Source organism: Lutra lutra, chromosome 9 (assembly GCF_902655055.1).
Source record: "Lutra lutra chromosome 9, mLutLut1.2, whole genome shotgun sequence".
Lineage (NCBI taxonomy): Eukaryota > Metazoa > Chordata > Mammalia > Carnivora > Mustelidae > Lutra > Lutra lutra.
The window spans coordinates 77,089,985-77,114,356 of NC_062286.1; the positions used below are offsets into that span (position 1 = coordinate 77,089,985).

The window sequence follows — 24,372 nt, forward strand, 5'->3', positions numbered from 1 at the left end:
CAAGGCATTTTCCCTGGAAGGACAGTATAATGGACACCTTGTGCCTTTTGAGTTTAAAAAAAAAAAAAGAAAGAAAACAAAACAACAAAAACGATACACGAAGTACACTGGCTTTATGGCAATATTTAAATTTTCTACATTAATGCAATCTTTGTTATATAATGAGGGCTCTGCATATAATTAGTAATACGAGCACTCTGATTATATGTAGACTCTAAATAACCAGAAGGATACTTTCAATGTAGTAATTTATGGTTTCTAGGATGCAACACATAACAGATTGATTAGTAATAAGCTTCCATGGATTGAATGTTCTCAACACAGGATGACAAAGATCTAAAACCTGTCCTTCTGTGATGCTGAGCACGTGTCTTTCCTTCCCCACCCCACCAACCTTCTGAAACATTTTTTAGTTCTTTCCAGCTATATGTGAAAGTACAATTTTTAAATGCTCCTGAAAGTAAAATTTACAACCCAAATTCCTAAAATGAATCACCCCATGCCGGATCCAGGAGACTGGTAACTTTGTGTATCAGGAAACAAAAACCCCATCCGAGTGAGTCATCTCTGTGATCAGAGATAACACAGCCCCAGCCAGAGCTCGGGGCAAACAAATGGCCACAGCAATCACATGCCAGCATCTTGTGTTTAATGGTTTTTTACATTAAAATGCATCAGTCAGCTCTGTGAAACCAGGAAGTGGAACCTGGGACGCCACATAAATAACAAACACATTCTCTTGAGTTTGGCGAATCTTGACGTTCTGCTCTAAGTCTATCTCAATTTCTGGTACATAAATAAAAGTGAAAATGCTGCTTTACCAAGATGAGAGCAGGACGGCAAGAGCTAACTAATATGACTGGGCTTCTGAAATGTTCCATAAGAAAATTTTTAAGACTTCTTAAACGTCTATTTATTGAGGACTTTGATCGAAAGTGAAAAAGGTGATCTGATCAGAAGTTGGCAAATACCTCAAAAACTGCAACAGAGGAAGTGGCTCTTAGGCTGTAGAGCACAAAAGCCTGTTATCATCTGATTCCAAAATCTGTATGCATGGCTTTTTCTCAGGTGCTCCAGGGTTGAAAGAGAAGATGAGCAGGAAGGAAACTTGTGCCGCATAGCACGGCCTTGCACTAGCAAAATCCTCCAGAGAGAAGGGCAAATGTCCTCTTCAACCCTTGGACAGGGGATATAATGCCAGGACCAAGCCTGCCTCAGGCTGGCTAGGCTCAACACAGGGACAGTGCAAATTCCCAGGCTATGCTTTTCAACAGCAGGCATCTCCTATCAACACCACACATCCATTAGCAGGCAGAGTGCCTGGGGAACATGACTTCAGCAGTGGCTATGGCTACGGTAGAAGTGCTTTCTTCTGAAACACTGGAGACCAGCTGGGGACAATGGCCTGTGCTTTCACCAAGACCTCTCCCAAAGCAAAAAAACCAAACAAACAACAAAAACAAACCAAAAGCCAACGATAGTGGAAACAAGTTAAAATACCCCATAGCGCCCCCATGCCCCCCCCATTATTCCCGCGAAGCACACACTACCTCATAATGAAGGGAATGAAAGGCGCCATGCTGAGAGGAGAATAGGTGCCGTCCATGGGGGAAGGGTAGAGTCTCCCCAGCACCAAAAGTAAGAGAAACATGCTTGGATGGCGGTTGAGTTCTCCTGTGTCACTGAAAAAAAAAAAGTTATTGCATGTAAAAGACATAATTTAAGAGGCAAAGTGTTACCTTCAAACATTTTTCTCATTAAATGATTATGAATATAAAGTGAGATGCTCTATGATTGGAAGATCGTTCCCCTTTTCTTGTTTTTTTTTCCCTCCATTCATTTCATATATTCCTAATGCACAAATAAGGAAGAGCTACTGGCAAAGCCATGGATTGGACTCCAGCACACGAGTCTCTTCTCAAAGCTAATTGTTAATTTGTGTCTGTGTTTTGATTTGAGCCGTTCATACAGCAGAAAGGAGTCCCACAGTATGAAATGTGAAACTTTCAAAAGCCAAATGCACTTAGGAAAGCTTAAATGGTCACCTATGGGGGCCAGAAAAGCCTATCTGTACAAATTACTAATGTGAGAGAATGTATCATGAACAGAAGTAAAATTCATTGATGTTAATTTTACCTCCCCGTTAAAGATAATGAGTATAAATTCATATCAAGTGCAAATGTGGCTAGAAGAATAAAAAAAGCACATGTTCTAAAAATTCCACTATCAGCACAGGATGTGATTGAAAGGGCAGTGATAAACTTTTCTATGTGCCCTGATCAGACGGGAAGCTCTCTGAATGGCTTTATTTTCTGTTTCTAGGGTCAATCATGCCAGTGCTTCTTCCAGACCGACCAGGTATTTGCTTACTCTCGTAATGGTCAACTCTAACAGGTCAGTAAGAAAAAAATGGCTGGTGTCTGTGACAGCAAACTCAATATGCAAACACAGAGATTTTTAAATATCATGGGAAGAAAATGCTTTTCAGAAGCTGTGTTTCTAAGAAGCTGTTTTCTGAAATATGTCCCCTGCAAACAGAATGCGGAAAAAAAACAATCTAAAACAAGATTTTAAAAATATAAAAAATATCATAAAACCAGGGTATTAGGGGTTCCTGGGTGGCTCAATCAGTTAAGTGTCTGACTCTTGATTTTAGCTCAGGTCGTCATGATCTCAGAGGCGTAAGGGCCCCGCGTCTGGCTCTGTGCTTGGAGCCTGCTTTAAGATCTCTCTCTCCCTCTCATTCCCCACTCCACCTCTATACAAAAACAAAAACAAAAAACAGGATTTTATACAACTTTTCAGGTACAAATCTACTGTAGAGAGTCAGGCAACAGGATGTAATAAAAAAGCACTTTAAAAAAATCCATCTAAGTTATAAGGAAGGAGTTGATTAAAAACTGTTGCCTGGAGGGAAAAATCTCGATTAATGAAGTAATTCACTTCCTTGATTTCACTGTGTCCCACCCTTTTCTCTTCTTACCTGTCCACAGTATTAGCTACAGCTTCCAACTGTTGGAGAAGAAAGGGATAGAGTTCCGGGAAACGAGAAAAAAACTGGCTGCCTGTCATTCTGTAAAGGGAAGAAAAACAAAATTACTATCATTTATTTCCTCTGATCTAATAATAAAGCCTTTTTATTTTATTTAAAGGAAGATAGCCAAGGTCATTTGCTTGAATATTTAATGAAAAAAAGTTGAGAACAAACCTCATCTTAAAAATTTAACAATCAGTCAAAACAAAACATTTAATTTTGATTTTGGAAGTGCTCTTAACACATGGAATTTTATCTCAAAATTTAAGATTATGTATATTTACAAATATTTGATATTAAGTTCTGTTGGGGAAGAAATATGAAATCTGTGCAAATGCCAAGTTTTCTACAATTGATTTGGACTACACATATAGTCAACATCGGGTTGGCTAAGGCTGACAGCTTCTGTAACAAGGGCAGGTCTAGAACAGGTTTCTCCAAGTTGGCACCAATGATATTTTGGACCAGACCATTTTTTGTTGTGGGTGGTGTCATATGACTGTAGGATGTTTAGCAGCCTCCGATGAGTCTACCCATCAAATGCCAGTAATATCCCCACCCTTTCATGTCATGACAATCAAAAATGTCTCTGGAAAAAAAAAATGTCTCTGGACATTGCCAAATGTATCCCGAGGGGTAAAACAGTCCCAGCTGAAAACCACTGGGCTAGAGTACGGTTATCAGAGGCACAGATTTGGTATATACGGTTTTGGACATCCGATCTCAGCTGACACCTGTGAGGATTACCTTTCCATCTTTATAAATACTACTTTTGAATTCTGACATGACCCGTTCAGTTTTTACAAATGCTTACACTCATGTAACCCATTCCTATGAAGACTCAGAAAATTTCCATCATCCCAGAAAGTTTCCTCGTGCCCCTTCCCAGTCAACTCTACAATTTGTTTTTGTCTATTCTACAATTTCATATAAATGTAATAATACATTACATAATTTTTTTGTGTCTGGCTTTTTTCACGCAGCCTAAAGTTTATCCATGTTACTTGGTGTATTAATAGTTTGATTCTTTTTTTGTGGGGTATTATTCCTCTATATGAATATACAAGTTTGTTTATCCATTCTCCTCTTGACAGATATGGGCTGTTTCCATTTGTAGGCTATTATGAATAAAGCTGCTAGGAACATTCTTACACAAGGTTTTTGTGGACATGTTTTCATTTCTTTTGAATAAGTATCTGAGAATAACATTTCAGTATGTTTAACATTTTAGGAAACTGACAGTTTCCCCCAAATCATGATGGCGTTTTATACTCCCACCAGTATTAAATGAGAGTTTAGTGGTTCTGTGTTCCTTCCAGCATTTGCTGTTGTCTTTCTCTTTATTCCACTTTAGCCATCCTAGTGGTAGATTCCTGTGGTTTTGATTTGCATTTCCTTGATGACTAATGATGATATTAAACACTCTTTGTGCTTTGGTTATTGATACTGTCTTTTGTGAAGTAGCTATTCAAAATTTTTGCCTGTTTTCACATTAGGTTGCTTGTTTCCTTTGTCATATGTATGCACTACATGTACCTTCTTTGTCTGTAGCTTGTCAATTTATTTTCCTAATAATGTCTTCTGATGAGCAGAAGTTTTCAATCCAATAATTAGATCAATTTTTTTCTTTTTATGATTCATGTTTTCTGCAGCTTAAGAAATCTTTGCCTACCCCAACATCACAAAGACTTTCTGTTTTCTTCTAGGAGTTTTATAGTTTTAGCTTTTATCTTGAGGTCCATGATCCATCTCAAATTAATTTTTGTGTATGTTGTGAGGTAGAGGCAAAGGTTCTCTTTTCCTTTTAAAAATTTATTATTTTTTTAATTGAAGTATAGTTGACACACAATGTTGTATTAGTTTCAGGTGTAAGATTCTTTTTCTTCTACATTGGTGTGTCATAATTCTAACAGGGAGATGCCATAAGATATAGGCCTTAAATAGGAGAGATGTGCCATGTTCATGGATAAGAAGATTCAGTATTCTTTAAAAGATTCAATCTTATAAAGAGGAAATTCTCACCAAATTCAATGCAATTCCAATAAAAATAATAATTTATATATATTCAACTACATCAGTTAATTTTTTAAAAAATTTAACACACACAAAAAAGTACAAATAAAAACAGAAAATAATACACATACAAAGTATTTTTGGCAGAGGAAGAGTATCAAACATTATGAAATAAAAAAGACTAAAAGGCTAAACACATGTGGGCCCCATTTGGATCCTGATTCTAACAAGCCAATTATAAAAAGACATTTCTAAGACAATTAGGAAAAGTTGAAGGTTATAGAGTTACTAACTTTGTTACACATGATAATAGCATGGTGTATTTCTTTTTAAACTCTCTTATCAAATCAGTCACACAACCTGAAGTATTTATGGGAAAAATGACATGATGCCTGTGACCTTGGGAGGACAAGAAATGGACAAAATAAGATTGGCAAAATGTTGGTAATTCTTGAAGTTCAGCGATGGATATGCAAGGGTTAGTTATACTATTCTCTTCACTCTTACATATGTTAAAAATTCCCATAATAAAAAGGTTCTAAAATAATGGGAGTAAACATTTTTATTTGCCAAGCCCCAAACGGGGAGAAAATATGTAATGCGTATAACTGAGGATTATGTAATTAGTATGAGAATATATGAAGAACTCCAGTGATATCTATAAGTTGAATGACAAACAACTGAACATAAAAACGGATAAAACCTATTCAAATATAATCCACAGAAAATAAACATTAGCGACCAATAAATACAAGCTGCTCAATCATACTACGAGACCATTTTATATCAGCTGGCAAAGACTGAAAAGTCTGATAATACCAAGTACTGGAACTCCCACTGTTGATGGAAACAAACATTACTAAAACAACTTTTAAAATAATCTGGCATTTTCTTGAAAGCCACAGATGTATTTAGCCAGTGATTCACAAATGCTATTTCTAGGGTAAGTGGCCTAATAACGTGGGCACCAGAAGGCTTGTGGCAACTGTACACATAGCAGCTATATGTCCTTCAAGAGTAGAGTGAACAACTCTACACTTACACAATGGCATACTGTAGAGCAGTAAGTCTGAATGAACTACCGATGTATCAACACAGATGTATTTCAGGAACATCATGTTAAGTGAAAAAAGTATGTTAAAGAAGAATTCAATAATATAACCCTATGCAAACAAAGTTTATAATAAAGCACCACTAAGTAATACATCACTTAGTGAAACAAATTTTAGTGATAAAAAATGAGAAGCAAAGGAATAAAAACAAAATTGGCAAAAGTAATCAATCACTTCTCCAAGGGCAGGGGGAAGAAAGGAGATGGGATTAGGAAGGAATATATAAGGGGCTTCAAAAGAAATGTTGTTACTTAACCAGGTGGTGGATCTAAAAGTATGTGTTGCACAGTTACTCTTTATACCTTACACACACTATATACATTTTCTTTTGTACTTATTTCACAGTAAAAGCGGTTTCTTTTAAAGAAGAGATAGTCCTTACTTCCTTTTAAATCAGATCTATTGAACATTTATACAAATGTTAAAAAAACTTGGGGCGCCTGGGTGGCTCAGTGGGTTAAGCCGCTGCCTTTGGCTCAGATCATGATCTCAGGGTCCTGGGATGGAGCCCCGCATCGGGCTCTCTGCTCAGCAGGGAGCCTGCTTCCTCCTCTCTCTCTGCCTGCCTCTCTGCCTGCTTGTGATCTCTCTGTCAAATAAATAAATAAAATCTTAAAAAAAAAAAAAACTCATATACTAGATCTCCCAGTGCCCCTACGCATAGACAACTACACAAAAGCATCTCAGCTTTCCTTGTAAAAACTTTGTTTATACAAATACATACTCTCAGTTTAGCTCCTTTTCCCCACAAATATGCATATTATACATATGGTTGTGCCCCTTGACTTTATTTTTCATTTGAATTATATCTGAGTAATCATTCAATATCAGACACACCATTCTATTTCTTTCCACTTTAATGGCTGCAGAGTAATCCACTGTTTTTTTAGTGTAATTGATTTAATCCCAAACAACAGGCCTTTTGGTCATTACCTTATTGTTACAAACAATGACATGTAAATTTCCTTGTTAATAAATGGCAAACCTGGGCTTTGCAGGTTCACTGTTTTACAAAACACTGATCACAAAACCATTCCACTACAGAGCATTGTTACATTCTTTAGCATCGCTAAGCAAAACTGGTCAGGAACATCAGTTTCCATTTTTAGCAGGAGTCACTTAAAACTGTTATGAATTCAATACTGCAATCCCTGTGTATACTTGCCCATATAGAATCTCCCCGTTTATACCACAAAGCCTGGTGGTATATCTTCTAGAGGAATCAGTATTTCCAGGGCAGTAAGTCACTCCTTAATGGTCCGATATCTCTTGGTGGTGTCAAAGGACACAAGCATTCTTATGTAAGCAGACCATATGATTGCATTACCATGATCTAGAAATTGCCTTGATAAGTGAAGGGCTCTGATGACCACAAATACTACCAGAGAAAAGGGCTGTGGAGCTATCATCCTCAAATTAAAGTCACTGTCTTAATTGAATTGAAACTAATTGTCCCAAATAGCGAATTACCTCATTCAGTTACCTTAGCAGGTATTTACCAACTAATTTATGTTGCAGAATATATGAAGAAGGTATGTCACTAGAAGTTATAAGCATTTGGCGAATCTTTTTTTTTTTTCTTAGAGATTTTATTTATTTATTTGACAGAGAGAGATCACAAGTAGGCAGAGAGGAAGGCAGAGAGAAGGGGGGAAGCAGGCTCCCCACTGAGCAGAGTCCCATGCAGGGCTCAATCCCAGGACCCTGAGATCATGACCTTAGCCAAAGGCACAGAATTAACCCACTGAGCCACCCAAGTGCCCTGGTGAATCTTTTAAGTAATTGTTTTGCTCTTAATAATTCGGTGGGCTTTGACCACATCTTTAAAAAAAAATATTCTGTTAAAATTATTGTGTCCATGCTTGATGGTGTAGGACTTTGAAGCATCAACTGTACATCTGTCAGGGTTTAAGAAAAACCAAAATTATTTCTAAGGAGAATTTTGACCTTGCTTAGGTACTCTGAGCACACCGGAGTTGCCTTTCTATTCTAGCGTTCTCAGGCTCCTGATACTGTTCCTGATACTGTTAAGAAAATATCAACTTGAAGAGACTCTTAACTGTAGAGAACAAACAGGGTTGATGGAGGGAGGATGGTGGGGGTTGGGTTGAATGGGTGATGGGTATTAAGGAGGGCACCTGTGATGAGCCCTGGTGATCACTGAGTGATCAATCACTAAATTCTACACCTGAAAACAATTTTTACCGTATATGTTAATGAACTAGAATTTAAATAAAAAGCATCATCTCAAATCTGCATCAGCCAAGGGTTACTAAAGACTTGGCTAAATGTGTTACAGACAGAGTGCTGCCTGAAGGAGATTCAGTATTAACAATCCTTGCATATTATCAAACAGAGCCTCAAGAGGTAAAGCATAGGAGGATATCAGAATTATCTAAGAGTATTGAGACAAAAGACAAAAGGAGACCACCATAGGAGGATATCAGAATCATCTATTCAAACTTCACTCACTCCTGATTCTAAGCTACAGCAGAAGGCCTACAGTTCATAGGCTGCTCATAGGTTTTGGGCTACCCCTACATGTCTGGAATCCAGAGCTTTATTTTAAAAGGCCAAGATCATGGGACCATTTTAGTCCATACATGAGTCCTGGAACATGTGAATCTTACCTATCATTTCTACTTAATCAAAACTATAGCATGATCAGTTTTCTCAGGAAAGCAGCAATTGTTTTAAAATACATACTTCATGATGAGCACAGTGCTAGGTCCCATGGAAGACACTAACAACATGAAATAGTCACAACTCTTGGGGCTTAAGATCTGGTTAAGAAGACAAGGCACATGCATGGACTAGGTAAGGCAAACCGCTTTAAGGGTCAAATAACTAAAGCTTCCAGGAACAGTGGAGTTGGGAAAGATATCACTGGCAGCTGGAGAGGTTAGGGAACAGTTTGTGGCAAACGTGGAAACCAAGATGAGTTTTGAAAAAATTGGGTAAGAATGGAATAAAATGGAGAGAAATGGATTAAAAGGGAGAGGAAATAGCATGCAGAGGGTGGGTAGTTACAGAAACCAACTGGGTAGATAAACCTGCTGGATGAAAAGAGGGCTTCCTGACAAGACAAGACAGAAAAGGCATACAAGACAGAAAAGGCATACAAGTTTTTAGAATTTCAATGCCAGACTAAGCAACTTAGCCTGTATCTTACAGGCATTGAAAGTTTCTGAACAGCAGAGAGGTGTGCCAAGAGCAGATGAACTGGACTAGAGGGAGGGTAGAAATACAGTGACCCAATGTATGTTCACTGAATGTACCTTTGCACCTCAACTAGAGCGTAAATATCTATAGGTAAGGAACCATATTCACACTTCCTTGTATCACTTTCTTTTTTTTTTTTTAAGATCTTATTTATTTGACAGAGAGGGAGCACAAGTAGGCACAGCAGCAGGCAGAGGAAGAGAGAGAACCAGGCTCTCTGCTGAAAAGAGAACCCAAGGTAGGGCTCGATCCCAGGACCCTGGGACCATGAACCGAGCTGAAGGCAGACACCCAACTCAGTCACCCAGGTGCCCCTGTATCACTCTTGATTAAAAACCACAATTCTATATAAATGCTGGCTGACTGGTAAATATTCTGGCCATGAATGTATAAGATTAGTCAGAGAAGAAATACATTCTACTATAGATGACCTCAACCAATGCCTTACGCCTTTTTTTTTTCCCAGTGACTGGTTCCCACCCAACTGACACCACACCACCCATCTAGCTTCAGCACAATTTCTTTTACAAGGATAAGAGGAGTTAGGACTAAGACGGTAACAAATTAAAAATTTCTCAACGTGAATCGTGAGCTGATTCAAAATCCTGATTTGAATTAATAAACTGAGTATCCTGCCAGGACTTGAAATTTCTTAAATACAAATATAGAAATCTTGTCTCACTGATTTACAAACAGTTCAATTCTAGTTCACCCATTTAAGCAAACAGGCTGATATGTCACCTCCACAAATATAGCAAACCCTGGGGGTAAATTCTCCAGTGACAGGCATTTCAAGCCTGTTTATCTATGCGGACAAAAACTAGCCCTGCAACTTTATGGAAACAAAAGAAGTGATAACCAAAAAGGAAAAATGGAATCTCGGTCAATTCAAGCTTCTAGGAAGACAAAAGGAGACCACCAAATATTGTGAATGGAATAAAACAGACAGACAAAAGTGAAAACAAACAAGCCGGGACAGGGAATGAGAATAAAGCAAGTTTAACCTTGGGGACTGTCAGACTCTACAAAACATGAGTTGATTCCCCAGTTCTGTCCAGTAAGAACTATGTAGGCACAACCCATGGAGAGGCCCTTGGGGAAACACAGAAGCTCCTTGAAGGAATCCACTTGCCCCACACCAGGAGCAGAGAGTGGCTTCCAGTCTCCCGCAGGGCACACCTCTGCCTAATCCTTTGAGGGGTGGGCTCCACCAGAGCCCAGACAAGGCCATGAACAAAGCTGGCAGGCAACAGAGGTTGACTGAATAAATGAAAATGCCTGCCCAGCACCATTTGTTTTATTTTAAAAGCTATTTATTTATTTATTTTAAAGCTTTTTAAAAAATTTCTCTAGCACTACTTGTTTACTGAGTAAAAATTAGATAATAAAGGACACTGCAAAGAAAAATCTCAAGTCCACCCCAAACTCACTACTTAAAGAAGACTGCTAGTCTGCTCTGATGTCTGTCCATCTACACCTTTCTCCTCCTTATATATCCTTTTCTTATCTGCTTTTTACACTTAACACTGTATCAGGAACACTGTTCCATATCAGTCTGGACCCATTTGAATGCAGAAGCCTCAGTGTGGTACGCTCTCTGTGCCTCTCCCACATTTGAACATATGTCTGGGGACCTAACCCAGACAACCAGCCCAGAATGCCTTATCCCCATCCTGGCTAAGCCATGGGTGAAAGGCAGTCCCTACCTACCCAGCCACATTCGGAGCTTCCCTTGGTCTGCACATTCCACATCCAAGCTTGGTAACGCCGAAGTAATGGTAATGCTCTAGTTTTTTAGAGCATCTGAGCTTTCATTGTTTTGACCGTCTTTGAATCCCACCTGCCATCCATAACAGCCTAGGAAAATCTTCACTTGAATCAAGCTTCTATTTCTCTTAGAGACCTTGTCCTAAGATCTGCCACACATTTGGAAATTGAAATGCTTCCGAGCTTAACAAAAGCATCCTGATAAAAAATGACTGTGCTATGAAAAGAGGCATTCAGTGAACCGTGTTACAAATTAAAATAAGGTATCCCCACCCCCTAATTCCTACATACAGATCCCCTATCATTCTGAATCATCTCAGGAACAGGGATCAAGAGAGTAATGTATGAAGGTATAAAGAGGGAAAGCTTGCCAAGGCAAACAAAAACATGCAGAAAAAGGAACTCTATAGTAAACAGCAGCGAAGGCATAGCTTGTGCCTGGTTTAAAAAAACAAAACAAAACAACAACAACAAAATGAGGACTCATTCACCGGCCATGGAGCAAACACCATAAACCTGGTTTCATTAGATGGAAACAAACACTGAAGGCTGGAGGTTTTCAGTCGGTTTTTCAAATGTGAACCCAATAAACTATTAAAACCTAGCTATCCCCAGATTCTGGCCTATAAAACCACTCTAGAGGACAGAAACCAGCAAAGGGCCTGTGTCTCCTTGCCACAGTGATTGCTGATAAAAAGAGCAAGCGCATCTTAAGAAAAAGTACCCTGAAATGGAAACAAACCTACAAAGAAGACAAAGCACGCGTGCGCACGCACGCGCGCGCGCGCACACACACACACACACACGTCAAAGGAGGAGCAAATGCAAACTAATAAAACAGAAACAACTAATAAAAAAGAAATCTGGGTTTGGAACCCCACCAGGAGGATCGCCCATCTCTGACTCTGTTCCTAGAATCCTCTCCCCACCTCTGAGTGGGCTGGACACCAGCACTTCTCCCTTGCGTAGTGGTAATTTAAAAAGAATGAGTGATTGGAATGAACAGATGTCAGAGGCCCCAGGGCCAGAATCTCACACTCAGCAAGCACTTGTGATCGTGGCGAGGGTCCCACCGGGAACGCCTGTTACTAAACTTCAGGCAAACCGTGAAGGAAGTTAAAGGAAGGGTATCTTCTTCAGGGCCTCTCTTTGAAGGGTATGGATTCTGACCAGATCTCCTGCAAATCTCATCTCCCTTCCTATCCTCCATAGACAGCCATAACATTCTTGGACTTACTGAAAGTTTTCCCAATCCTTCCCTTTGGGAGCTGATTTCCAGGTGGAGAATCTCCCAAATCACAAAATCAGTCATCACTATACTCTACCCATGGAGGGGAAGTGGAAACTCTTGGTTCTGGAAGTGCCCTGCCGTTCCCCTTGTAGAAATTACTGGCCCAAGGCTGGGCCTGGAAATACATTCCTCTTCATTCCACAGCCAGATGGTCAGTAAACATACATCTCCTGAATTCCTCATGTGCACAAGGTCGCATCTGGGCAGCTTATACGGATTTTTTTACACCAGAGATTTGTTTCTTAGAGAATGTGTCTTTCTAAATCCTGTCATCTATAAAATCGCAGAATCAGTCCACCTCTAATAGTTAACTCAATGGTCATTTTATAAACAGTTTATGGCAGCCTGCAAAGATGGCTAACAAGAATTCCCACTACCCTTGCTATATGTGCATGCCTCCCTCCCTTCAAGAGGCAGGATTTATTTTCCCTCCCCTGACTCTGGTCTAGTTTTTGACCTCTTCGATCCACAGAAGGTGGTAGGAGCAAAGCTGTGCCAGTTCTGCCTTAGGCTTCAAGAGGTATGGCAGCTTCTGCATTCACGGTGTTTTAGACTTGACTAACTCTGCTGGGGAGAGGCCCCATGATCCCCCACCTCCGTCATTTATGCTCCCTGTTGAGGGTGCAGACATGCGAATGTGAAACCCTCTTGGTCATTCCAGTCCTAGCTGAGGTCTCAGATATCTCAGCTACCTGAGTGATCCCAGATGATACCACGTGGTGAAGCTGAACCAGCTGAACCCAGTCAACCCACAGAACTGTGAGGAATAATGAGTTGTGACTTTAAGCCACGAAATTTTAGGGTATTTGCCATATGCAGAAGCAGGTAACTAAACCACAGTCATGATATTCAAGGGACCAAGTTAGACTCTGTGGAAAAGGTAATACTAACTAAAAGGGATGCTGGTCTCAAGGAACACACAACCTAACCTAACTACTCTATTTATTTTCTCCCAGCTCTGGAAGCCATAAATTGAAATTGGTATCAGGGGTCCAGGGGCACCTGGCTGGCCCAGTCAGTAGAGTGTATGACTCTTAATCTCTGGGTTGTAAATTCAAGCCCCACATTGGGTATAGAGATTACTTAATTTTAAAGAAAGTCTTGGGGCACCTGGGTGGCTCACGTAAGTGTCTGACCCCTGATTTTGGCTCAGTTCGTGGTCAGGGTTGGGTGGAGCCTGCTTAGGATTCTCTCCCTCTCCCTCAGTCCCTCCCCACTCTCTAAAAAAAGTAAATAAAGTCTTAAAAAGTTATTAAAAAAAAATCAATGGTCAAAAATCGAAGTGCCAATAAGGCACCTCCAGAGGTTCTAGAGGAGAACCTACTTCTTGCCTCTTCTAGCTTCTGGGGGCTGCTGGCCTTCCTAGGCCTGTAGCTGTGTGGTTCTAATCTCTGCCTCTGTGGTCACACTTGAGTTCTCCTTTTCTGTCTCTCAAACCTCAACCGGCCTTCCTCTTATCAGCCTTAGAGCCCACCCAAACAATCCAAGATAATCACCCCAGAGCAAAAGCTTTAATTTAATCACATCTACACAGACCTCTTGTCTTTACAAGGTAACATTTATAGGTTCCAGGGATTAGGACCTCCTGGCTGGTGGGGGCAGGCGGGATTATTGACTATCCATCTGAACTGCCAAAACACAAGCGCTAAGGCACTAAGCGGCAAGAATGAGCATAACTGGTTTATTCCCAAGCCGTTGTTTTCCAAATCTTTAATACAACCAACAACTTTTTTCCCCAATATAATCCCAATATTTAAAACAAAACAAAACAAAGCCAGAACTGTTCTGGTTGAAGCGGGGTTGAGGGGAGTGATCTGCACCTGGCTGCCCCCTTCATCTTAGCAGGTGTAGGCCCCGAGACACCTCCATGAACTCAAGAGGCACACTTTAGAATTTGAAGGCTTTGCGAGACAAAGTCCACATTCCACACCTCCTTCCTTCCTATTATTTCCATTGCTCCAACCTCTCTAGCTAAAGAAGCACACGCCATCCACCACCGCTCACCAATTCCCTACAATAACTGTTGTTTTATTAAACATGTTTCAGGTCTATCTCCTCTCACTAGGAAGTTGCTCCTTGAAACCGAAGGCTGGCTTGCTTTTCTGCTCCAGCCCCAACACCTAGGACCGTGCCAGCACCGAGGAGGGCTTTGTAAACACCAGCTGCCTTCTTAATGATTTTCTTAGAACTCCCTCCACGAATCCTGCCCCAATTCACCACGGGCTGTCTTCTTTCCAACCATAGGGGTCCTATCCCCATCAGCCTGACTCTACAAAGATATTACTTTACAAATTCTTACTTAGTAATTCTAAAGAGCATCGTGTAAGTAATAAACCCCTTGTTAAGCACATCACTAAATATGCAAATAGTTCAAACAGTGCTAAACCTGCCTCATCCAGAACACTAGCAAAAAATCACCTAGAAATATCTTCCATGCGTTAATAACAAACTAATTTAGCATAAACTCCAATATTTCAAAATAAGTGTTTTTGGTTTCTATCCCTGTAATACTTTTGGTCAATGAACTCTTTCAGGATCCTCCTCCAAACCTTATAGACATTTTCACTAAGGCTAATATTAATTTGCCAACTTGTATTATTAAAGCAAAGGAAAGGTGCCAATAGAGTCCCAGCCTTCAAGGAACATATTCGAACTAGGAGGACTTTCAGAGAAGTCTACTACTCTTTTCATTTAATCTCACAGATGAGGAAACTGAAGCCCAGAAGAATTCAGGGAGTCTCCTAAGATCAAAATACAGGTTGGGGGGGGCACCTGGGTGGCTCAGTGGGTTTAAAGCCTCTGCCTTCGGCTCAGGTCATGATCCCAGGGTCCTGGGATCCAGCCCCACATCAGGCTCTCTGCTCGGCAGGGAGTCTGCTTCCCCCTCTCTCTCTGCCTGCCTCTCTGCCTACTTGTGATCTCTCTCTCTCTCTCTCTCTGTCAAATAAATAAATGAAATCTTAAAAAAAAAAAATACAGGTTGGGGGGAAACTGCAAGCCTACAATGCAATTCTCTTGTTTCCCAATCTAGCCACTAGACTTTTCGGGGATTCTATTAGGCAGGAACCCAGGCATCCCTGTGCGAGGCATCCACTTAATGAGCAGAGGACACTGTGGCCCAGACAGGCCAGTCTTCACAGGAGTGAATGTCCCATGACTGGGTGGACAGCCATTTCTCCACTACTGCCAATCGGCCCGCTTAAGTTAGATTACGGTTCCCAACCTGAGCTTCCACTCCCATGCACTGAACCAGGCCCACCCACTGACTTGAAGGGGAAGAGATGAGCAGGCAAACTGCCAGCCAATCTTTAAAAATACATCCAACTGCTCTTACAAAGTACTTTTGGAGATCACAATCACAGATCTTCCACTGGGTCTAATAAGTTTCAAGTCCCTCCTGCATTCAAATTAAGAGAATCTTACTAACTCATTATAACACCTCTAACCACCCTCCACACAGCACCCAAAACAAAAACAAAAATGAAAACCAAAACCCCTCTAACTCCCACGCAAATCAAATCAGAAGAGGGGGTATGGGCTAATTCTTATTTAGGCTCAAGGCTTCTTCCCCCCCACCCCCCGCAAGTGAACCTGTGTTTTCTGTCAGTTTGTGAACATTCATGCCAAGGCTTACTCACAAGGAAAACAAAAACACCAAAACAGTCACCAGGCAAATGTTACACTCCCAATTAACACAATGTTGTTCACAACTAGGTATGATGTGATGTGACGTCCAGTGTACATTTTCCCAAATGCACACCTAGAAGAAATGAAGTAAGACTCAGAATACAAAGTGTCACTTTCTTCTGCTGCAGAAGTATGGAAAAAAGCCTCCATTTGTGGCTGTCCATCTCAGACTGCAGGATTTAGTCTTCTCGCTGAACAACTGCCTGGAAGTACTCAAAAAAAAAAAAAAAAAAAAAAAAAAAAACGGGATAAATTTCAACAGATTGGCTGGATCTCCAGACAGAGAGGAGAAGCCAGCACTTGGCAGAGTTGTGAAAGGAACATTTTGGACATCTTAGCCATTTGTTTTTTGGAGAGCCAGAAAACTAATCTGGAATAAGTATAACTCATTATTGTTATTATTATTAAAAACCTTAACCTCTGGCTCCTGGGGTTGGCAGCAGGAAGCATGTTGGTTTCTATAGAAATGCAAATGAAAGTTATTAAATTAGACATTCCAAGTTCAGGGTCCTGTGTTTGGTGTCACGAATCCTGGTTTTTTAAAGTGCTCTGAAGTACGTAGGCTGCCATCTCTTTGCAGACCCTGGAAAGCCATCTGCTTGGCCCTGAGAGTAGCCTGTACATTGAGATCACACAGAGGCAGACTTTCAACACGGCTGGGAGCCATTCCCTTCCATGCGTGTTTCCCCTTAACAGCCAGACCCAAAAGCCTTCAAAGGCTGAGGCTGTGTTTTCTACTTCAACTGTATCTCCTACAGCACCTAGAAGAGGAGATAGACATAGCATGGACTTCCTATATTTTAAAAAATAAATGAAGGAATAAGTCATGTCTCTTCCCCACCCTTTTAAGTTATATTCTATTGATTACAATTAATGTATACTCCTTTTTAAAAAATCAGATAATATACAGAATAAGTAGTAAAAGAAATTTCACCCTGCCGCATTCTGGACCTTTCCTATACACATATAAAAATGTTAAAAATTATACAATCAAGATACACAAATGTTTTGGAGTGACAGACATGGGTGTGTTAAACAAATATTCAGAAACTTGCTTTTTACAAAATATTTAGGTGCCTTCACTCATTTGTGTTCTGAAAGTACAAAGAAAAAGATCTAGTTTTCCTTATCCTTAATTTTGAAAATTGTTTCGAATAAAAGTACATTCTAATGATTTTATCTCCACATTCTAATGATTTTAACTCCACATTATCTCCAATGGATTAATAGTCTGGCTAAATACCGAATAAGAAGAAGGAAATCACATGACATCAGAACTTTGAAGGTAATGATCCATTAACTTTTAGCCTCTAAGTCTGTTGTCATTTTGAGTCTTAATTCTCTGGATGTTAACATTTTCGGGTTTTTTCCCTCTCTACAAAATTTAAGACATTGCATGATGATGTGTCTTGGTGTGGATTGTTTTCCATTCATTGTACTGGAACTCACATCCTTTACTTCTAGGAAATTTTCCTGTGCTATTATTTCTTTGACAATTTCCTGCCCTCAGTTTTCTTAGCTCTTCCATAAGTGGATGTTGAACCACCTGAAATAATCTTCTAATTTTCTTAATTTTTTTTCCCTCCCACATTCCATCCCTCTTGCTCTCTTTAGTTTTACCTCTGAAAGAGTTACCTTACTCTGTCTTCCATCCTGTGTACCCAAATTTTTACTTGGGTTATCACATTTTTAACATTTTGGAGTTCTTTCTTATTCTCTGGTTGCTCCTTTAAAGATACCATCTTGTTCTTAGTTCATGGAGTTCATGTAATCAATTTCATCTTATTTTTCTGAGAATATTAACTTTCCTTTTTTAAGTTTTCTTCTGGTCCCTATATTATGTTTGCTTTTATTTCATTCCCTTTTTTTTTTTTAAAGCTCTATTCTTTTTCTTTTTTTTTTTTTTAAAGATTTTATTTATTTATTTGAAAGACAGCATGAGCGAGGAGAAGGTCAGAGAGAGAAGCAGACTCCCCGTGGAGCCGGGAGTCCGATGCAGGACTCAATCCTGGGACTCCAGGATCATGACCTGAGCCGAAGGCAGTTGTCCAACCAACTGAGCCACCCAGGCGTCCCAAAGCTCTATTCTTTTTCTAATACTGATTGTAATTTTAGATGGCAGCTGTTTCTTGGAATGATTGTAGTACTTTTCTCCCTGTCACACAAATACATACACACACACACACACACACACACACACACACACACATCAATGCAAAGAGTGGTTCTACCAGTTAAAAACAGAAACATGAAATTCTGTAATGTGTCAAACATGGGTTACAGACAGGTCAACAAGAAGAAGGCACCAATGAAGACCATTCTGAATAAGCAACATAGCAGAAAGGTATTTTTATTCAAAGGACGAGTCTGGTTTACACTCATCCACAGAGGCTTTTTATCACATGAATCTAAACACAAATTCTTTTTTTTTTCTTTAAAGATTTTTATTTATTTATTTGACAGACAGATCACAAGTAGGCAGAGAGGCAGGTAGAGAGAGAGAGGAGGAAGCAGGCTCCCCATTGAGCAGAGAGCCCGATGTGGGGCTCGAACCCAGGACCCTGGGATCATGACCTGAGCCCAAGGCAGCGGCTTAACCCACTGAGCCACCCAGGTGCCCCTAAACACAAATTCTAAACACAAAATGTTCAACTTAAAAGATTTTCCCCTTCTTGCCAATTCGGCTACAACTCTTCAAAAAAAAAAAAAAGAGAGAGACACAAAAGTTGTTAAGGAGGCAGGAATCCTTTCAGCTAACCAACTTTTACATACTGTTCCTTATGGTCAAAATGTTGACCACACTGTGGTAACTCTTTTTGACTTTATGACCTTATTACTAAGACCATCAATTATATTCAACGTTATTTGAGCAGAGGAACTGCTTGAATGCCAAAAGACTACAGTGTTATTTAAACTTTCCCAACAGAGGCTTGTTGAAACTGGGAATTTGGTAAAATGTTTTACCTAACCTTGCAAAGATACTTCCCAGTAAATATTTGAAGTATATAAATACCTCCAAGTAAAGTCTTAGAAATTGGTAAAACTCCCCAGTATTGAGTCAAATACCCATCTCAACGATATAATCACATTTAAAGTAAAATAATGCTGGGGCCTCTGGGTGGCTCCGTTGGTTAAATGGCTGTGTTTGGCTCAGGTCATGATCTCAAGGTCCTGAGATCAAGCCCCACATTGGGCTCCCTGCTCAATGGGGAGTCTTCTTCTCACTCTCTCTCTGCTGCTCCCCGGCTTGTGTGCTCTTGCTCACACAACTCTCTCAAATAAATAAATAAATTCTTTAAAAAAAATAATGCCACGAGTTTTAACAGAGGTAATAATAAGCCACATAAACTAAGGCAGTTCAAATATACCTTTTTTTTTTTTAAGACTTATTTTCTTTATATATAGAGAGAGAGAGTGGGAAAGGGGGAGGCAGAGGAACAGGGAGAGAGAGAACCTCAAGCAGACTCCCTGCTGGCAGAAAGCTAGGAGGACAAGGCACAGGGCTGGATCTCACCACCCTGAGACCATGACCTGAGCCAAAATCAAGAATTCAAGGCTTAACCGACTAAACCACCCAGGTACCCCAGTTCAAATATTAACTGCCTAAATTAAGCCTATTTCCAATGGCAACATGTTTTTTTTTTTAATAATATGCACAGCATAATATTTTAGAAAAGGCTGCTATTCCATCATAGAGTAAAATTTGAAACCATGTCCCATTTATTATTTACTCTGTGGTGGAGTGGAAATGAGGAAACACAATATATAGAAAAAGCAAAGGTTTGAATCAGCCAGACCAGAGCAGTACTACTTATAGGCAGTGTAGCCTTGAATTTGTCCAACCTAGTTCAGCACCTTTCTGTTTTGTTTTCTATAAAACGGAAACAATAGTTCCTACTCTGTGGAGTTCCTGTGAGAAATGAGATAATAAGGGGTAAATCTAACACTGTACCTTCTCAACAAATTATATGTGCATTGTTCTTTGGCCTTGGCTCCTGCTACCCCACCTCTTTGTTTCTCTCCCCACTTTAAAGAGAGATGAAAGGAATAGAGAGGAGATCGGTATAAATTGCCATTAAGGTCAACACACTCTGAGATTCTCAGATCCAAGAGCACCAGAGAACATAGGTCATCTTCATTCTTGCTACACAAATAGCCTTTAAAAATACATTAAGTGGGAGCACTTGGAAATACAGGTGAAATTTGGGTTTCACATAAAAAAATTTCTACAGTATTTTGAATATGTGTATATTTTGCAGTAATTATACACTAAATTACCTATAAGAGCCAAAGAAGAAAGCTCTAAAATGAGAGCTTTTAGTATGGATGAATCCATACTAGTAGGAAAAAAAAGGTTCAAGTGTCTAAACATAAACATTCTCCCTCTCTCTCTCTCACACACACACCTCCCCACACACACACACACACACACACACACACACACACACACGAAGGATATGAGACCATGACAGTTCTCACACTCTTCCACTCATACATTGGAAGAAAACACTATTTGGTTTTGATGTGTCCATTTTAGTAGCAAAAAAAGACACTTCCATAACCAAATAGAACAGAAATAGCTGCAGATGCTTCATAAAAAGTGTATTTCATCCTTGGAAAAGAAAACCATATTTCTCATATAATCATTTGTGATTACAATAGACTGGCTAGCAGTTGAGTCTGTACGGAAATAATTTAAAGTCACTCTAATAGTTTTCCAGAAAGTCTCCAAATTTGCCAGAAACCAGGGAGCCTACAAAATGATTGATATCAAGCCTAACTAAAAACAACTAATTGAAGGAACAGTTGGTGATAGTTTTCATATGTAAATTTTGGCATTCCACCGTCTTTTTAATTAATTCCATTAAATTGGTGTTTCATAGGTCAGAGGATTTTATGACTGTATACCAAAAATGTTGTTTATAAAGCCATTTACAGGGATCTACCCACAAATATGTTCCAATACATTTTTTCTTTTTGTTCAAATCAAATTGTTATTGCTTCATTTTCCCCTCCTTTAAGCCCAATTTTGTTCTTTTTATTTACTTCCACTTCCTTTCTTTGCCCTTCAACAAGAAGCAGTCCCCTCTAAAGTCTATTCCAGTCTTTTTGGAATTTAGATGGCACCTAATTACTTTAATCTGCAAGTATACTAAGGAAGAAAAAGGGGAAAAAAAACAGGTGGTAGGAGATAAATATCCTTACATACACACAGAGCTTCACCTCCTCACCATTCCCCCTCCACAGAACCCCATAAATAGGGTGGCCAAGGCTTATTTATAGAAAGGACAAAGGGTAACACAGGATAAAAATGAAAATACCGCCAAAGAAGCCTCTTAGTCTCCTCTGGCCTAATTTAAATAGGGTTACTCAAGTTCATGATCAGTAATGGATGATGCTGAGAAAGGAGGATGGAAAAAGAGCCATCACTGAAACACTGTTTCATTCTGAGGATGGACTATATCATATGTTTTGTCCTAAAAGACATGACTCACAGGGGGCCCATGATTCCTTTTCCTTTCTTCCCTGAAATTTGAGCCAACCAAATAGGGCAGGGTGGAGGAACCACATGTCTTAGAGTCCCACTGCAATGGGCTGTCATCAGATGTGAGTGAAGCAAGTCACTTACCTTCTGAGTCTCAGTTTCCTCATCTGTGAAGTGGGGATAATTATACCTCACCACCTCAAATAGTTACCATTAGAATCAAATGAAGTAAATAAGAGCTCTGAAATCACCAAGTTCTACCAATCCTACCTCCTCTCAACTGTGGTCCCTTCTTCCAATCACCATCATCATTATTCTAACTCAGACCACCAACATTTTTTCCTAGGCTAGATTACTGGTTTATAAACACTGGATCACATATGTACCCAATCATGAGGAAAATGGAAACAAGAGAGAGCGGGGACAAAACAGAGCCATGTAGTAAATTTCTCAGTAAGTGAAATGTATTCCATTTAGATAGCTAACATTTATTTGAGATTCTCCTGTGTGTGTGGTGTGTGTGTGTACTGGTGGACATGTATGTTAAGATGTCCTTTATTTTATGAAATGATTCTGACAGATGGTTTTCGATTGTTTGTTTGCTTAATGTCTTTGCTGAACAAAACGAAAAGGTCAGCAATTCTATGATGTTGAGCCTCAGTATTTAAAAAAATTTTTTCTTCCTGGTTCATGAAATCCAGAAGTCTAGGTACCACAAATCTCCATTATCCTAACAAACAAAACGATTCCAACAAACTGATCTCCCAGTCTTCAGCTATGATTTCCAATCCAGCGCCTACAGTGTGTTCTCTATACCACAGTGAAAATGATCAAACCAGAACAAATCTAGTCCTGTCGTACCAGTGCTTAAAATGCTTTCCTTGCTCCCATGTCCTCAAGTTGCCTGACAAGGTCCCTACCTCACCTCCTGCCCCCTTCTCTTGTATTCAGCACAGCAGTCATGTTTTGTGATGGTTCGTATCACCCCCAGACTTCTGCGCTGGAGCAGTGCCCTCCACCTCACCTCCTCTTTCCCAGCTAAATGCTGCACATCCTTCAGCTCGGACATTATCTTTCTTGCTCTGGGGGGGTCTTCGTGATTCCCCCAGGCCCAGGTTCCATGTATCCTCCATGTGCTCTTACAGCAACCCTTACTTCCCTTGTGGCATTACTTCATCCACACACCGAGAACTATTTATTGGGCTTCTGCTATGTGTCAGGCACTGCTGTCTGTGCTGGAGACCCAGTAGTGAAGGACACGAAGACCCAGCCCCCAGGAGCTGACGTGCGAGTCAGAGGAAACAGACTAGAAATTAAAATTCAAAAAGAATCAAAAAGTAAAATATCTGGTGGCTGCTCGCCATCAGATCCTATGAACCCAGCACAATGCCCAGCTCCGAGCTAATGCTCAAAAGATATTTATCAATGAGTAAGTTGCAGAAGTGTCAAAAAGCACGACACAAATATGAAGGACTGACCACTGTGTGCTCGGGTTCCTACCGGCATTTCAAAAAATCTTCTCCAAGTCTGGCCAGGGCTTTCAGAGCCTCAGAGCACGCTGTGTCAGTCACACCAGGGCACTCACTATTCTAACACTTGGTTTTATACTTGGCCAAAGGAGCAATTTTACCAGTAATTTTCAGATCAAATGAATTAAGCGCTGAAGTCTCTCGAAAGTCCCAACTTGGCAGAGCACGCACCTTCCTCAAACTCAAAACACAAAATTAAAAGAAAGCCAGTTCCTTATATGGTTCAGACACCAGCATGCTGGCTTCATGCTGCATCTGAGAGGTTAATGCTGGAAAAGTCAATAACTACCACGAACGAGGACCTTGTCAGATCACTGTCAGCCCATAATCCCACCTGACTTATCACTTGCTAAAGTGAATTAAAGTCAAGAAAGTAAACATTTAATGAATATTCACTTGCCTTTGGTGCAAGAAAGAGCTTAGAAATCAGCTTTCCTTTAATTAAAAATAAAAGTAACCCAGAAAGCTGAAATGAGATCTGAGGAACACCCAACAGCTAGTCAGCTAGTCAGCATAAGAAGGAGTTGGCAACACAGGACTCAGACTGCTCCAGGGTGTGACTGTAACACCATTCCGTTGATGCAAAGATTTGGAAAATAGATTTTCTGGGCAGAACTAGGCCTAAGTCTCCAATACCAAGAACAAGCCAAAAAATAAACCTGGTACAAAGGTACCCAGTGGTTCTGAAAATAGCCTGCTGTCTCTACAGGCTGCAAAAATGTCCAGCCCTGGGCCCGCGACACGCACCCATCAATCAACCCACTGACAAACACACAGTAAGTACTGGGCTAAGTGCTCTGGAGGGCACTAGCACATGTGAGTTACAATTCTAAAGCCTCAAGGAACTTAAAAAATCAACTCTAAAAAACAAGACAGAAATGAATGGAAAAACAAAAACAAACTAGGACTGAAGGTGTGGTAGGAGCCAAAGAAGTGGCATAACCTTGCTGTGGAGACCAAAGAAGATGGGAGAACCTACAGAGGGGTGTTCAGGGAGGGCCAGTTTCCCAAGAAGCATGGCAGCCAGGGGGCTGACAGATTTAGAAAAGCAGCGGAAGAGAAGTCCTGAACTAGTCTGAGTGAACCCTGGCCTTCAGGAGGGTCAGGATTCACTGTTCCTGGGGAGTAAGGTGGTGAAGGGAGGAGGAAGAGAGTACAGTGTGTATAGGAGAAACGGATGGTATGAGGACACAGCTGAGGCAGGTATGTGTAAGGCCTGCCTGGGGCAATGG

The 24,372-nt window shown here is 40.2% G+C and overlaps 1 protein-coding gene across 7 annotated transcripts in view; it reads right to left on the bottom strand.

Annotated features, from left to right (window-relative positions):
- The window catches only part of THADA (THADA armadillo repeat containing), a 328,389-nt gene that overhangs the window by 180,753 nt on the left and 123,264 nt on the right, over positions 1–24,372 (bottom strand). For all 7 annotated transcript variants that reach the window (XM_047747152.1, XM_047747155.1, XM_047747154.1 and 4 more), the window contains 2 exons: positions 2,984–3,073; positions 1,551–1,682 (listed from right to left, as the gene is read on the bottom strand). In XM_047747152.1, the coding sequence (XP_047603108.1) occupies positions 1,551–1,682; positions 2,984–3,073 (222 nt within the window). The remainder of the gene's footprint in view (positions 1–1,550; positions 1,683–2,983; positions 3,074–24,372) is intronic.